This window comes from Lissotriton vulgaris, chromosome 2_1, assembly GCF_964263255.1.
Source record: "Lissotriton vulgaris chromosome 2_1, aLisVul1.2, whole genome shotgun sequence".
In the NCBI taxonomy this organism is placed as follows: Eukaryota; Metazoa; Chordata; class Amphibia; order Caudata; family Salamandridae; genus Lissotriton; species Lissotriton vulgaris.
The window spans coordinates 546,318,620-546,336,181 of NC_141687.1; the positions used below are offsets into that span (position 1 = coordinate 546,318,620).

The 17,562-nt window shown below is 43.0% G+C and overlaps 1 protein-coding gene across 8 annotated transcripts in view; it reads left to right on the forward strand.

Annotated features, from left to right (window-relative positions):
• The window catches only part of ADARB1 (adenosine deaminase RNA specific B1), a 947,690-nt gene that overhangs the window by 674,645 nt on the left and 255,483 nt on the right, over window positions 1–17,562 (forward strand). For 7 of the 8 annotated variants that reach the window (XM_086955520.1, XM_086955521.1, XM_086955524.1 and 4 more), the window contains one exon: window positions 12,816–13,741. In XM_086955520.1, coding sequence (XP_086811646.1) covers window positions 12,816–13,741 — 926 coding nt within the window. Of the gene's footprint in view, window positions 1–12,769; window positions 13,742–17,562 lie in introns of all 8 variants that reach the window. The other variant, XM_086955527.1, reaches the window with a different exon arrangement.

Below are 17,562 nucleotides of genomic sequence, written 5' to 3' on the forward strand. Positions count from 1 at the left end.
CGGGAAATTCTTTGGCAGCCTTTTATTCACCGCAGCATGACAGGACATAATGCATTTCGGCGTAGAGCCTTCGTCAGATGCCTGATTACTTTGGGATGCTCTTCCTCCCTCCTTTCATAATTGCAGAAGCATTCCCATTGGCTGGAATGAAGCATGCTCCGTTTTTACTTGCTTGCTGGTGTAGTCCGGTTCATCTAGGACTCCATTACCCAGCTGCCATTGTTCAGGTTAGTGTCTGTAACCGAGTTAACATTGTGCTCATGTGAGCGCTGCTGTGCTTGGTGAGGGTGGGGGAGGGCTAGTGGTTGCTCAGTGGATCCCGTACTTATGGTGTTGAGGGCCGCCTCCAGTCCCCAACGCCTTAACCCCAAGTTCACCTCCAGACCGGGCCGTGACACAGAGATGCTGTGATCCTGTGTCTCCGTGTAGTCACGGACTGTAGATTACAGCAGCCGTTTGTCCGGTCTTCACTCAAGGTGGGCCTTCAAGCAACCAATACCTTGGCTAGTAGAAAAGCGATTGTGCCAATATTTATGCAGGTCTCTTCCAAGACTGGTCCTCTGTGCACGCGCAATTGGCCAGCGCGTGAAAATATACAGTACAACTCCCCTCCGTGGAAACGGGGAGAGGACACAGAGGGGAATTCGTTGGCAGTTTTTTATTCACCGCAGCATGACGGGACATAATGCATTTCGGCGTAGAGCCTTCGTCAGATGCCTGATTGCTTTGGGATGCACTTCCTCCCTCCTTTCATAATTGCAGAAGCATTCCCATTGGCTGGAATGAAGCAGGCTCCGTTTTTACTTGCTTGCTCATGTGAGCGCTGCTGTGCTTGGTGAGGGTGGGGGAGGGCTAGTGGTTGCTCAGTGGATCCCGTACTTATGGTGTTATGGGACGCCACCAGTCCCCAACGCCTTAACCCCAAGTTCAGCTCCAGACCGGGCCGTGACACAGAGATGCCGTGATCCTGCGTCTCCATGTAGTCACGGACTGTAGATTACAGCAGCCGTTTGTCCGGTCTTCACTCAAGGTGGGCCTGCAAGTAAAATATATCGCACATTTGAAAAGGGTAGCATTTATAGAGAACCTTGTAATATGCCCTCTGATCAAAACCCTGCTGCAAGGTCGATTCCCATGACAAACTTCTCCAACCTGCATAGTTCAATGAATGTCTATATTGGAGCCAGATTAAGTGGATGCAGATCAACCCACCCCAGCTGGACTATGCCTGCAGGTTGCTGTGTGGGGAGGGCGATCCTATGACAATCCTATGAACGGCCCTCAAATATCTTTTGGTGGGGAAGTTGGAGGCAGCGTCTTGGTATAGAGTTCACTATTTGTGTTACAAAAAGTGAGGCTAGACAGCCAAGCTTTCACTGAAGGGTAGGTCCTACTACCCTATTTGAGTGTTATTTCCCGCTTGGCTAACAGGAAGGCAATAGCGATAAATTTACGCGGCGCCTTTGGCATGTTATAAACGTACCCCAGCAGGACAACCTCGGGCATGGGATCTATTTCCAAGTGTGTCATCAGGGATACTAACCTAAAAATGGTTCTCCAAAAATCCTCTATCTTAGTGCAGTTCCAAGTCAGGTGGGCAAAATCCGCCTGTGGGTTCCGACATTTTAGGCAGGTGTGCGGGCGGTTGGGGTCAATAGAATGGAGTTTCGCCGGGGACATGTAAACACTCCATAGATATTTGAAGTGCATTAATTTGTGCCTGCTGTTCAAGTAGACCTCCCTAATCCGAGTGCAGCAAAACGTCAATGTGAGTCCTGAATCTGGATCCCCAAATCTCGCTCCCATGCCTCCCGAATCTTTGTATGCGACTCGGCACCACAGCCATGCAAGCCATATACAGTTTTGAAATCAGATGATCCTCCTTTGCATTAGTGATTAGAGGACAAGACTCAGGCTCCAGTGGATATTCCGGAATTCTAGCTCTGAGTGCTCAGCGAACTCTACTAAAAAACAAATTGGTCCATAAATGTCACTTCACTGAACTTCCCTCCTTCTGTGCCAGTGAACACATCACCTCCCCTCTCCCCTCCCCAGCCTCTCTTCTGTAATAGGAAGCCATGGATTATTAGTGATGGGGATTTCAGAGGAGTAGAGGGCTCAGCCACCTGCGATCCGCTACAGTTTACGCCAGGCATAGATTATTGTTGACACTGTTTGAATGTCACACGGGTCTTGGGGAAACCCCTGTGGCAGCACGGTACTGGGGGGGGCCAGGAGCACCAGGTCAGCCTTGTAAATGTAAATGTATAGGCATTTATATAGCGCACTACTTACCCGTAGGGTCCCAAGGCGCTTCGACCGCTGCGAAACCCTTCCTGGCTTCCCTGAGAGATGGTCCCTTAATGGGTATCTCCAGGGTGAGACCAGGCATCCCCGGCGGTCTGGTGGGGCCGTTAGTGAAGATGAGGCAAGCTAATGCCCAGAGTTGCCGAGTGTGATCGCTGATCAGAGTGGGCACCGAGGCGAGAGAATTATCGAGTCCGCTGACCCTGGTCCAGAAACCTGCCGCGCTGGGAATCGAACCCTGGTCCCGGGCCGTCCTCTGCTCTCGGGTCTGCCGCCTCTAACCAGTGAGCCACACTACTTCAGCCTTCTGTAGGGGATTTGCGCGTCCGGTGATACCTGTCTGGTGCCTCTTGTGAGAGCAAACGACGGGGACAAAGTGCCATTTAAGCAAAGCCTAGCGAAGGGAGCAGTGTAAAGTAAAGAGGTGAGGTCAATAAAGCCCTTGGGAATTCCCAACTTCCTCATCCACTCCAAGAAGAAACGCCACACCAGGGAGTCAAAGGCCTTTTCAGTATCAAGTAGTACAGCAGCGTCAGGCACTTCCGGCGACATTCTTTGTATTAATGCGAATCGGGTAAGCAGATTCAGTGCTGGCGATCTGTGGGGGACAAATCCCGACTGAGCCTGGGTTATAATGAGGTTGAGTAATAGTGCAAGTCTCAGTGCAATCACTGGGTGGGCATTTGATCTTGTTCTACCTCTGTTGTAGCTTTTCCCTTTATTACCTGTGGGTTCTAGAGTTGATGAAAATAGGCTGTGAGTAGATTATCAACTCCCCCTCCCCCTATACTGAATTATTTCCTCCACATCCCGCTGACAGAGACCGGTTAAGAGAGACAAGTTAATGAAAAATATTTTAGCTCTGGAGAAGTAAAAAACTGTCTCCGTGGTTCTGCCTCAGGAGGAAAATTAAGGAAGGAATGTGCTTAAAAGGCTTTTTGTCCAGAGGTTATTGAGGGATTTAAAAATCTTTTAACAAAGTTGGCCAACGCCAAAGTCTGGTCCCCAGATATTCTATCTCGTGTGTTCCAAGACTATCTGGGGTTTCTGGACTTGAGACGTGTGCGTGGTCTGATTTAACTAATGACACATCACTTCACGGAGTACGAAATGTACCCAGTTTGAGGTCCTCCTCTTTAGCTTTTCTTTAGCCCCCGTGCATCTATACCTACATTGGCTCCAAAAGTACAGTTGGTGCCCTAATACATGGTGAAAGTCATCCTTTTTATGAAGACTGGCTAATCTCTGCTTCTATTTTGTCAAGGCAGCATGAGATACCCACTTGGTCTCTAATCAGTTGAATATTTATTATGCTGATTTCCCAAAACAAATTACAACTGAAGAATTGAGTCTTGCGTCTATTGTCAAATCAGGACCACCATTTTTATGCAGTATTAAAACATTTCTTCAAGTTACAGAAATAGTTACCAAACGCAAATCCAATAGTTACATATTTTCAAAAAGCCAAAAGAGCAATAGCTTGATTACCATTTTGAGCTTCATATTTTAGCAGCCATTGGCACAGCCAATAGTTATCACCTTTCGATGGCATTACTCAACTTTTTAGAACTCCCAGTGCTAAAAGCTGTTTGTAAAAGCTGATACGAATAGACAAAAAAGAAATAAAAACTGCTTCCTTGCTGATGCGGAATAACATCAGCAAAAAAAAAGTGTATTGAGGAATTCACATGTATGCATCATCATTCATGCATGAACATCATGACCGCAGCTCCAGTATGATGACACATGCATGCGTCTCCTTGTAAATGCATGCATACATCATAACGTGGGACCTTTTTTTCCCTTCCAAAATGGTAGGCATCCATCTTGGAGCAATACATTAACATAATGTATAAAGTACATTACAGCACTTTCTTTATAGGATGGGGCAGCTCAGTAGCAATTTGCAGTTGCCATGGCTCAAAGAAAAGAAAAATAATGGAGAAAAAAATGACAGAAAGGGATGGAGCAGAACTGTTGGGGAGTAAATGCAAGTGGGTAACAGGAGCAGTAGGGAGAGCAGCATGGAAGCTGGGAGGGGGCATTATATATATATTTTAAAACCTGGGATGAGGAGACCTCTAGGAATAAACAGATAATCTTTGGATGGTGGGAGTACCGCAGAGGTGAGGGTATTTGAGGGGTTGGTGGAAGCAGCACACAGAGGAGAGAGAAAGGAAACACGCACTCCCATGAAGCACTGGAAGCGAAAGATAAAAATGTAATTCCCTAATGTGGAGCTGTGGAAGGATTCAAGTCATCCACTCAAAAGCATGCTAAAGAAGGTATCCAGGGTGGGACAAACACAAGAAGAAGAAGGAAAGCCATTGAATAAGATACAAGTGAATAAGATTCACAAGAAGGAGGAAATAGTAAGCAATGGTCTGGCCTACGACTACTGCACGTATTGGGATGGTCCAGAAAACGTCTTTGATCGCAGACATTTACAATCTGTATGTGTGTGAGACCTAGAACTGATAGACACAAACAAGCAACCACAGATACTCCAGAAAGTCCTATATGAGATGGATCCTTATGAATTTTCATTTCAATAAACTAGTGCAGTTGCCAGTATTTGTCAAAACCATATCCATTATCCCTGGTGTCTACTGGCCTGGATGAACACTGCCCTCCATCTTTGCAGCGTAATCTATAACTGAGGATCTGAGCAGTCTTTGTAAGTATCAAATGCTGGTGTTTGAACCCAGAAACCCTTTAGTGAGGGCACGCAAGCTTAGGTCTGGGAAATACAAACCAGCAATTTACTTACTTTCTTTGTTATATACAGTTTGCTTAACAGATGTGTCCTCATGGAAGCACTTGCAATATTGGCATCGGATGCATTGAATAAAATGACCAATTTTGGCACCCGTGCCTTTTCATTTAATGCCCTCACCTGGTTGGTATCTTTCAGTTTTCAAATACCTTCCTGGGCTACAGAATACTTCTGAAGCATGGACTCCTTTGGATCAACCAAATTTCAACAGGACACATTTTCAGATCAGGGTCTCTCTTCCTGCAGACAGAACAAGCGGATGACACGTACCTCTTTGTAATGGACAAGAGGATGTGTATTCTTATAGTGTCACCACTGCCTTTCAAAACCTCGGTGTGTATGTAAATCTGTAGCGAGGAATACAGATGAGGTAGTAATGGCATGGCCTGATTCCTTTGTTAATGGAAATAATTCAGTCTGCGTGATAACAATCTGTGCCCCCCACCCAATATCACCCAGCCCCTTCTAACCATCCTCTCCCACCCCCAGTCCTGATGTTGAAGTTACACCTACTGCTTAGTTCACTCAAATAGTAAAAGAAAACGACCTATTCTTAATCGGGTGAGATTCCCAGTGGCAGTCTATTGCATGTGTCCTCACCTCCAGGTTTACATCTCCCTCGTCATCTTCGGTTGGCCTTCTTCTTTTATCTTTTTTCTTTTTTATATAATAATAAAGACCCAACAAAAAATCTCACCTGAAGCATTGACAATAACTTCCCTTCTTTTCTCTGCCAGTCTTGCCTCCCTGCTGCTCCCAGTATTGATGGCCAGCCCGCATCAGCTGATAGCCAACTCCCCATTACTATGCTGGTTCATGAATCTTCATAAACTGGACACATCACTCCTTCGCCCACATGAGTCATGCACACTGTGGGCAGACCCAACTGCCGCCTTAAAGTAGCCCTGTCCTCATACACTTACCTGCAATAATTGTGTTTTCATTTTCCCGAGTGATTAGATAAGATGTCAGCTCGGGCATTCCTCCCTCTCAGCCTTCCACCCCACCCTACATGGCCCTTCTAGTGCAGCGGGTTGTTAATCGAAAGCCCCCCCACACCGCTTCTGGGGGATGGAAAGAGCCTTTAAACGTTCATTTCAGCTTTTAAAATGCAAGAGTAGTGTACAAAGCACAGCTAAGGTTAGGGACAAAGCCCATCACTGGCACCAATATATTAGTAAATAAGATTAGCCAATGTTTTATTAATGCGTTGTGATTGCCTTTGTACGGAATGAACACTCTAGAAATAATATCTGATCTTTCAGATGTTCCCTTTTGCATTATAGCTCGTGCAGCGCCATAAACATGTATATATCTAAAGGAGAGTTCGATATCGAGGCTCTGTTTTTTGCTGGGTTGTTGTTTCTTGTCTTGTGTGGCAACTCTTTGCATAAGTAATTAATTTCCATACTGTTCTAAGATGAAAGGAATGCAAATGTATCAAACAAAGACGACGAGAACAACAAAAGGCGCTCTGTCCACTCCTCTGCCGCACGCGACTCTGTTGGGACTTCGAGAAGGGCACGCCAAAAACTGCTTTGGCTACTTGCGGAGCCGGCTCGCTAGAAACATTTCTATTTACTAGAAACATTTCTATTTACTAATCCATCCGACCAGCAGTGTAAAGAAAAGGGGAGTGTAGAAACGGCCAAGTCGCATGGCCAGTCAGCAAAGTATCCTTGCTGTTTAAAAAGATAGAAATTAGCAAAGACAATTCTTCTCGCTTAGTGCACCAGTAAACACAGGCATTCACAAGCGCTGCTTACATGCATTGCCTGCAAAAATGATGCTTATGACATTAAACTCTGCCCTGTTGGCTTTGATGAGGAAAATGCTTGTTGTTCAGTCTTATAAAGATGTACACGAAGAGGGATGGAGGAGATACCTAGATTAATCTGAACAATCGGCAATCACTCGATTCAGTCATTATTTAATTTGTTTGTGATTACACAAATGGCCCAGACCTGTTCAGCTCCGTCTAGGTCATGTCCACAAAAGGAGCATACCAGCCGTTCCAAATGTGAACTTAACAACCTCATGTACTTGTGGGGTCGCATCAGTGACGAGCAGCTCGACTCCTTGTGGGGGAGCGAGCATAGGACCCACATCTGCCATCGCCATTCCACGTAGGATGATTTAGACGTCAAGACCGTGATGGATGGAAATGTTCAAATTTACCAGAACCACTTAAATTCTTCAAACCCACAGGTAATATTCTGTGCCACCATTTTGTATTTGCTTCCGTTCCCATTCTCTGGAGATGTGGTCTTACAGCTCGTGTTGGTCTGTCCATTTGGGAGTCTCACAAGACTGATTTGATATGTTTGTCTTTTGCTGTGATGTCACAGTGACCTAAAACAATAGAAGGGAGAGCTGTTTGGAGTCATTTCAAGGTTAATAAATGAAAGCATTTCCTCTGTCACTTTTTTCTGTTCTAGATGGAAGTCATATGCTAAATACTGGGCATGATTGTAGACATTTGCGCTTCTTACAAATGACAACGTTCATATTACTTTCCCTTTTGCCGTTGAAATTCAAAGAGTACCGCATTCCAATCAATAAGCATGCTTCTTGACACAAGATGTTTACCTCTGGAATTTCTACCCTGGTGAATAACCTTAAGGCCTTAGCGGAATATAAAAAAAAGCAGTGGTCTCGCTAGATGGTAGACAAATACTACTCCAACATAAGTGCAATTGTCATTGCTCTTTTGATGTAGGAGGTAGTTAGCTTTACACTGCTTAAAGTATTGGCAATGTTTTTGGAAAATGTGGGCAACTTTGGAAAATAGTGACTTCCCCTGCTTCTTGTTTTGTTTTTTCTTTATTATGTTTAAATGTCCTAATGATCTGCATGTCCTGTCACAATTGATGAATCACCAGTGATTGTCTGCTCTGGCTCTGTTCTTTTGATCTTTTGTTTTTATTTTGAGCGCCGAAAGGAGTAACCTATCGAGCTTTTGCTGGAGGATGTTATAAATGAAAATTTAGCAACCATTCCGTCAGCTTTGTTAACTGGGTAAAGTGGTGTGTGCGTTTATGCGTACCAAATTTGACTCCCGAATCCAAATATACATTTGATAAGCACATGTTCCTGGAAGCAGTCTGAAACAGTCAAGCCACACATTCAAGTCTGAGATTATTTTCTTCCTCAAAAAAATCATTTGGTAATCGTTATCCTTTTTGACTTTCTCTGCATGTGTTATTTAAATCACTAATTGTGTTTAGTTTATCAAAACAAACCTTTCTTTGACACCTTATCTTTATTCCTGGTTTTCTCCAAAGGTGTTCACTTTTTTTTAACACAACATTACAATGTGGTGCCATTGCAATTCCCAACACAATACCACAAAGCACTTCTGGGTATCTTTTAAAAGAACTCAAAACATAAAGCAAACATACAGCAAATTCTGCTGTCCACACTATCACATCTACCATGATGCCCTGTTCACTTCAAATTCTCGATGTTTTGGAAAAGATTATGGTGCTGTGTCACTAACAAATAGCTCTATGCCATTTATAAATCGAAGCACTGAAATAAAATATAAAGAAACTGATATCCCGTAAGCCAAGATAGATAAACATGGAACTTCGAAATGGTGCTCCCCCCACTTGATCAGGAGAGCAGAGGATAACGCTTTGGTCCATGCATGCAACATGCATTGGTACAATGACACTGACACTATTCCCTATGCTTCACTGAAACGAGCCTCTTCGTATTTTGGAGTAACAGATCCAGAATGCCTAGCCTGCATTGGTTATTACCAGCAAGGCACATTTTCATTGCAACAATCAGCAGACAGAAACAGAAGACTGGCCACCTTATATTGTATGGCCTTTCGACCTTTACTAAGTAGTGCACACATCACAAGTGAGTGCATCCCTGCTATTGGGCACACCTTTTAGTTCTTCAATGAAGACTCCAAATACTAGCGTTTGATCAGTCTTGATTTATTTTTCAATTTTTCAAAAGTTCATAAGTTTCCATTCAATATTGTTTGTTCATATCAAATGTGTTTATCAGAATTCATCTGTATTGTACATTGTCCGTGAGCTTATTTTAGCCTCTCCAATGCATTTCGGGCTAGTTAAGCCCTTTGTCAAGAAGCTGTAGAAACTCAAATAAACCATAATGTGTATCATTAAACAATTCACAAAACATACCAGCATCATATACATTGTATACCACGGTATATCAACAAACTAGACCATTTTCTGCATGTGTGTTGGTGCCTGATCGATGATGTTCGTTCCGATATTCCCATGTACCAGGGTGTGCCATGCATCGCGCTAAGCTTAGGAAATGCTTAAAAAATGCTTACGCAAGCCGGTTCTCGTTTTGTTTAACGGCTGAAATAAGGATAATGACGGAACGTTTGTTACCCAGCAGTCTAACGAGCTAACGTTAAACGCTACTATAATAGAAGCGTGAAATATAGGCAGTTCAACTACTGACGTACTTGCTCGCGGTATAGGGATTGAAGCCGACCAAGTGTCAGAAACTTGGCATGGCGTTTCGGGTCTGTTATTAGCTTAAACTCGCGCGCGTTAAATGAAAATGTTCGAGACACGGAAGTGACATCACGTGCTACACGTGGTTGGTAAACAGGTTATACAAGCGTGTGTACACAGTGGCAGCCATCTTAGCCTAGTATGTCGTATACGAACAATGGTTACTAATTATGTCAGCATAATATGGTCAAATAATTGTGATAGTTTTTAACAATAGGCAGCGCAAAAGTATAATGCATTATATCCCACCATTGAGGTGGCTTATAAAAAAAAGCTGAATTCAGTCCTTTCATTAAGCCCGAAGGGCTTCATGGCTTGTAATCGATATATCCAATTGATTTCTCTTTAGAGTAGTGGAAATTATTGACGAGGCGGAAAACCGTGTTTCTAAAATAAGCAGAGAAAAAGCTTTAACTAGAACTAGAACTAAACCGGATGACACCAGAATGGTACTTGTGACCATTGTTCGTATACGACATATTAGGCTAAGATGGCTGCCACTGTTTACACACGCTTGTATAACCTGTTTCCAAACCACGTGTAGCACGTGATGTCACTTACGTGTCTCGAACATTTTCATTTAACGCACGCGAGTTAAAGCTGATAACACACCCGAAACGCCATGCCAAGTTTCTGACACCTGGTCGGATTCAATCCCTATACCGCGAGCTAGTAAGTCAGTAGTTGAACTGCCTATATTTCATGCTTCTATTATAGTAGTGTTTAACGTTAGCTCGTTAGACTGCTGGGTAACAAACCTTCTGTCATTATCCTTATTTCAGCCGTTAAACAAATCGAGAACCGGCTTGCGTAAGCATTTTTTAAGCATTTCCTAAGCTTAGCGCGATGCATGGCACACCCTTGTACATGGGAATATCGGTACGAACATCATCGATCAGGCACCAACACACATGCAGAAAATTGTCTAGTTTGTTGATATACCGTGGTATACAATGTATATGATGATGGTATGTTTTATGAATTGTTTAATGATACACATTATGGTTTATTTGCGTTTCTACAACTCCTTGACAAAGGGCTCAACTAACCCGAAATGCATTGGAGAGGCTAAAATAAGCTCACGGACAATGTACAATACAGATGAATTCTGATAAACACATTTGATATGAACAAACAATATTGAATGGAAACTTATGAACTTTAGAAAAATTGAAAAATAAATCAAAACTGATCAAACGCTAGTATTTGGAGTCTTCATTGAAGAACTAAAAGGTGTGCCCAATAGCAGGGATGCACTCACTTGTGATGTGTGCACTACTTAGTTGATTCTCGAAGACGTACACAGACGGATTCGTTACCTGCTGGAGCACCCAAACATCCCTAAAAAAACTAAAATTGCATTTGTTAACCTGGTCTTTAAACTGTTTAACCAGCGGTGCACCTGGCCTACCCTTTGACTTGTTCGACCTTTACAACACCTTGTTCACAAAAGGTGGGCAGGAAAAAATGAAGTAAATTTACACTCATTCCTTTTTATTATTGTGTACGCCTAGTCTATATTTCCTGATCTTAACCTCCCTGTGTTTGATTGCCCTCAACTAGATACTGAGCTGCTCAAGTGACACTTTTGGGGCCTGTTGGTTTACTAATGCTAATATTGGTATTACTGTAGAATCTGGTGCTTCAAAGAGAAGCTCGCTAAAACCTAGGGATCATCAGATGAAACACTACACTTAATGCAAAGTATAGAGACTCTAGAGCTTGTATGTCCTTCTGGGATTGGCATCATTATTGATGGTTCTGAGTGTGTCAGAGCAACAGAAGTACTGTCAAAGAGCGAGAAGGATTGCCATGAAACATTCATAATAACAATACAGCAGACACTAATGGTAAAGTGGGGTTTAAGTGCTGGAAACGTAGAACTGTTTTCCTTTCAAAGACTGTAGATGCATGATTTCTGTTTTACCTTCCGTTTCCTAACCTTTGAATCATGCATGGGCCTGCAAATGCATCTATTTAGAAAAAGCTGTGGAAAAGTCAAGGCCTGATAAGTCTGCATGTGTTCTTGGGAGACTAACTCCACGCATGCTAGTTTGATTGTGATTAAGAATGATAATTCTATTAGAGTGGTCTCCTCAACCGCTTCGTTGATTCGTACGTTGACTGCTGTAAAATAGTTGCATTGCCCCCTCGCTCTTCATTAGTAACTAAAGTGCACTAGGGTGTTGAAGATTCAATGCAGAATCTTTGTTCCCTTCTTGATTTGGCCAAATTTGTTTTATGGGTTGTCGGATCTGGCACTATTTAATTACAGTTAATTCGTCACTCGAAGACCTGATACACTGTGAGTTGGGATTTAGTGGCTGTGCATGGCTCGGACTAATTAGTAAGAGTTCTATATGCTTATTAAGTATACCTGCATTTAGGTGATCATATTTGTCCTCATAACCTTAAGTAGTAGCAGCTAGTCCATGACAGTGCCTTTAAATATGATGTTGTTCCCACCCACAAACCAAGTAAACATTCGAAAACCTACTACTTGGTCTCTTAAGAGGAGCCACGTAGAATGCCGTTTTGATCATCACCTTCTCAATAATATGAAAGCTGCACAGTTTAAACATGAAACTTCCATAAGGTATGGAAATGCCATAAAAATAAACATCGAAAAATTTGTAGTGCTCAGATTAAGTTTGATCTCCAAAATACACTGATCATTTTTAAGTGTTGTGTCAAAGTGGGTGGTTAAACCCTCTGTCCCTTTTAAAAGCTTATTGGCAATACAGTGAGTTTAAGGAGTGTAATATATGTCTGCTAATTTATGCCTCATTATAGTGGTCCCCACACTTCAGAGAGTAGCTGGATTTTAAACACATAGCTGTTTAATTATTGCCTTATCATTTAAAGAGGATGATATATATGTATATATATGTGGCACCCTAAAAGGAGTTTATTATATATAATTTGGCAAACTTTGCAATTCTTTTGAGGAGAGTAGTTGTGAATATCCCGTCCATTTTTATGGTTATGCATCTTCTATCAGAAATTTAAATTTTACTAAATGAAAAACGAATTATCCAATTTTATTACCATTTTATGTATGACCTCATAGATCCTGGTTTAAATGATAAGCTTTCCACTTCTCATGCGAAGAGCACACATCACTTAACCAGTTACAAAGATAGATAAAGGAATCTATAAATTTTGCATTTACAAGATCCTGCAACGAAGGCGTTGTAAGTTACTCTTTCTGGGCACCACAGGTTCAAGCAGCGCTGACGTTAAAGAAAACCGCAACATGGACAACATCTCTCCGAAGAATGATGGTGTACAATCTACCGGGGATGGCCCACAACTCTCTAATGGGGGTAACAGCAGGAAACGGCCGCTTGAGGAGGGAAACAATGGCCACTCCAAGTTCCGCCCCAAGAAGAGAAAGAAAATGCCAGGGCCAATTTTACCCAAGAATGCCTTGATGCAATTGAATGAAATCAAGCCAGGTTTGCAATACAGATTACTTTCTCAAAGTGGACCCGTTCATGCCCCAGTGTTCATCATGATCGTTGAAGTAAATGGACAGGCTTTTGAGGGCTCTGGGTCTACCAAAAAGAAGGCTAAACTTAATGCTGCTGAAAAGGCCCTACGGTCTTTTGTTCAATTTCCCAATGCATCTGAAGCCCATCTAGCAATGGGAAGAACCCTTTCTATAAACACAGACTTCACATCTGACCAGGCCGACTTCCCAGATACTCTGTTTAATGGATTTGAAACCCCAGTGCAGACTGACAATAACTTTTATGTGGGCTCAAATGGGAATGGCTCATTCAGCTCAACTGGGGACTACAGTTTACCATCATCCACCGGCTCTAGCACTCTGATCCAGTCTCCTCTTCCAGCTCCATCACCGTATCCCGTAGCAAGTGGAAAAAATCCTGTCATGATCCTCAATGAATTGCGACCTGGCCTAAAGTACGAGTTCATCTCTGAAAGTGGGGAAAGCCACGCAAAAAACTTTATGATGTCTGTGACTGTAGATGGTCAAACGTTTGAAGGGTCAGGCAGAAACAAGAAACTTGCAAAGGCTCGAGCGGCACAGTTATCTCTTGCTTCCCTCTTTAACATGCAGTTGGACCAGACTCCTTCCCGCCAGCCCATTCCCAGTGAGGGACTACAGTTGCATTTGCCACAGGTGAGAAATATACATTATGTATACTTTTTCTTTTCTTTTGATTTATTTTGTTGTATATCTCTTACATTTTGTGCATTGAGGTTATAAGTTGGTTTTACTTCTGCAAATATAGTGAATTACCAGCAGGTATGTCAAGTAACTAAAACTGTCAAGTCTTTTTTTCGTAGTCATCCTATCGAGTAGTTAAAATCGGTTTTATACCCATGATGGACAATGTCGGCAATATTATCACCTATCAAGTGTATTGAAATCTGTTTTCTACCCATGATGGATAGTGCCAGCAATATTATCACCTATCAAGTGTATTGAAATCTGTTTTCTACCCATGATGGACATGTCAACATTATTATCACCTATCCAGGGTTTTGATATCTGTTTTCTACCTCTGATGGACGAAACAACAATATTATCGCTTGTAGGTGTAGCTGAGGTCTCTAGTGTCAGTATTTCATTTGTGCTTTAAGTAGGACTCATTGTGCTGCTGCCCTCCATAAGGGGTATGGCACCTCGCTTGGTAAAACTGCTTTCCTGGAAATTAAACTCTGTCTTAAAGCTTTGGCGAGTACTGCCTGAACTGTTCCGTGAGGTAAAATACTTACTTTTTTAATAAGTTCATACTTATGAGTTGTAAAAGATATATGTTGTGCATCGAAAAAATAGTATTTGTATTTACCTGCCTTCCTGCATTTGACCAAGGCAACTGTCCAATAGACCTGTGTGATATTATTCGGAAAGCAAGAACAGAACTGGGGACAGAAAGAGTTTTGGGTACATAGGGAAATGTATTTGTTTTATTTATAGTGGGCATACTTCTCTTGGCACCTGAAAAAATAGTCTTGATCTGTTCCGTTAACTTACTGTGTATGTTACTAAGGGGGTGTCAAAGGCACGGCTGGAATTAAGAGAGAAACTCAAAAGATCTCATCTTTGGGACCTGCTGGCTTTGCCAGCGCTTTTTTCCGTTGCGGTTTAGACCTGAAAAAAGCGCAATAGCATGGCTGCTGCTGTTGCTGGTCACGCCACTCTCTTGTCATGTGCTCACATCATCGTACATGCACATGTCTACAGAAAGACGCAGACGCCACTTTCTTCTAATTTTCTTATTGACTGATCTAAGATGAAGGCAGCCAACCAGTGCTAGCCAAAGGCAGACTATAAGCACCTGTAAGTTCCCGTTATAGGTGTTATGCTGTCTGGTAGTCTCTACCTGAAAAGAAAGGGTTTTAAAGCCTTTGTGAATCTTAAATGGGCCCGTTATGGTTTTATGTCCTTTGCTAGTGAGTTCCATATACAAGTGTTCAAAGTGGACACTCTTTGGTGACGCTCTTCCTCCCCCAAAACCCAAATACAGCTTGATCTTCGGCATTCTAAGGAGCATCTTACGTTCCAAGTGACCACCTGAAACATAACTGTAGATAACTGGTAGCGTAGCCATGGAAACACTAAAACATCAGGCAGGTCCGTTTGAAAGTCATGAACTTGTCTACTGGTTGCTAATAGATTGACATTGCTGCCATATTTTGAATAAATGTCAGCCAACTAATCTGTTTCTTTCATTACTTCCCCACCAAGGAACTTGCAGAGTGAAGCTTAGCATTAAAAAGAAACCCCACACGTATTTACCGTTTTAATTTAAGGTAGGGGAGCGCTTGCTTAAGCTGACGCATGCACAGTAAAGCTGAACAGACCACGGAGCCAAGCTAAAGCTGGTGTCCGAGTTTTTTCAGTTTTGTAAATTGAGGTGGAAGTACCAAACTGTTGAAAAAACAGAGAGCATTTCTCTAAATTCTGAAGTTTATGAATTGATCCCTGAAGGAAAACCCTTGTTTGTGATTAAGCTTCAGTCGACTATCAGATTCAGTGGTCTAGAACATCCTATTCAAAGCTCAAAATGACGCAATCATTATTAGCGCCATTGATACCGAGGCAAACCTGCATGCATCTGCTTATGAATTAAGTTGTAGACCTCTAACCCTGATGACGGCTGATAGTGAACTTATGTAAATGTTAAACAGCAGAGGGAAGAGTCAGGATCCCTGGAAGTCCCACACTGAAACCTTGCTTTAAATGACATAAAGGGGCCAATTGTGATCCTTGTTTGCTGCAGTGCAGAAAGGGTCTGAACTATCTGTTTGGCTCAATTTATATGGCAGTCTCTGACCTAAGCCTAGAAAGCACCAAATTAAAATCTACATTGTCAGTGGCAGCCAACAGCATAAAAAGGCCTATTTTCTACACCTTCTGCTGTCTGTACATCATCAAGCAGTACCATTACCAATAGCATTGTTTTGCTATTGTGATGAGTCCAGATACCCAACCAGTGGGATTCCATTCTACCCTATGCATAGAGGAAGACCTGAAAGTACTAAGTAACTTTTTCTCAAGAATTATTGACAGCCAGAGTAGACTAGCAATATGTTGTTAATTTTGAAATGTATTGAAATCAGTGAACTCTTATATATTAGAGTCAATACAAATTATTTCAAATTGTTCAAGAGAGATTGATTTAGAGTCCTAGACACATTGATTGCTTGATCACCATAGCTGTTGCATGGCACAGTACTGGCTCCCGTTTTATGGTCGGCTACCTCAAGTAACTTTTCTTAATCTGATGGAGACTTATAGCAGCAGATACCGTACCTTAGAATTATCCCCAGGCATCAGACTGGATCCGGAATTTTTTCAAGAAAGAACTCCTGTGTGCTGGTAGGTGGAGTTGTTCTGCTCCACGTGGAGTCATCAACACCGGAAGTGACATTTGTGGTGCCTGTATGGGTACCACCTAGGCGCACTGACATCCGTTCTTTTCTTTCTGTGCCAGTCAGCGCAGATCCAGAAAAGCTACCCCATAGTCATTTTTTGACTAAGCTTTTTTCAATGTTTTGTTAAGGTCTATTTTAGGTCATACCTCCTAGTATGGCAGGAATGTCATTAAAGAAGCCCGGCTTAAAGCCCTGTGGTTCCTGTCACCAACAGATGTTGGTGACAGACCCGCACCTTGTTTTCCTCTGTGCCTTGAATAAGAGACCATGATCCGAAGACCTGTCCTGACTGCTGTGCTTTGCACCTGAAAGCCTTGAGGGAGTAATCCCTCAAGCTCCTGGTGTCTCGGCGTAGCAACACTCGAGGTCCTGGTCGAGAGAAAGGTCTCGGGAGCGGTCGTCGCACTCCGACTCGTTGAGCCATTCAGGTAAGTCTCGGTCCCACAAAAAGAAGTATAAGCCTACTTTGACTTCTCCTTGTATGTCAGCTGATGAGGGGACATCCCTTGAGGCCAGGCTCTCCTGGTTGAACAGGCGCTGGGGCCACCTCTGCGCCTCCCCGCTTTTGCCGGAGCAACCCCACTGAAATTCAAGAGTTTTATGAGGCCATGTGCCTTATATTTGAGTGTCCGTGTTACCTCTGGGGCACCATTCAGGCCCTGTGGGTGTGAGAGGGGCCCCTACTGTATCCACAACAGAGGCTCCGGCGCCAGTCGGCCCTAAGAATCCACAGAAGGATCCAGATCGGCGGCATACTTGCCATTTTGACCTCACCTGGCGCTGTCCCAAGGCAGATGCTCCCAACGCCCACCGGTGGTGCCATCCCATTCCTCACAGAACACCCTTCCCCTGAGATTGGCGGTCTAAGCCACCTCTTCTCATGTAAATCCTGGCACATTCCCAACTTCCCTGCTGTATTGGAAATTCAAGAGGCTGGACAATTTAGGGAAGAAAATGTTTTCTTCCACAAGCCTGACATTGCGGTCAGTGAACCCTGCATGGCTTTTGGGCAGCTATTTCCATGCCCTGTGGGATACAGTTGCGCAGGTGTTGCCAACG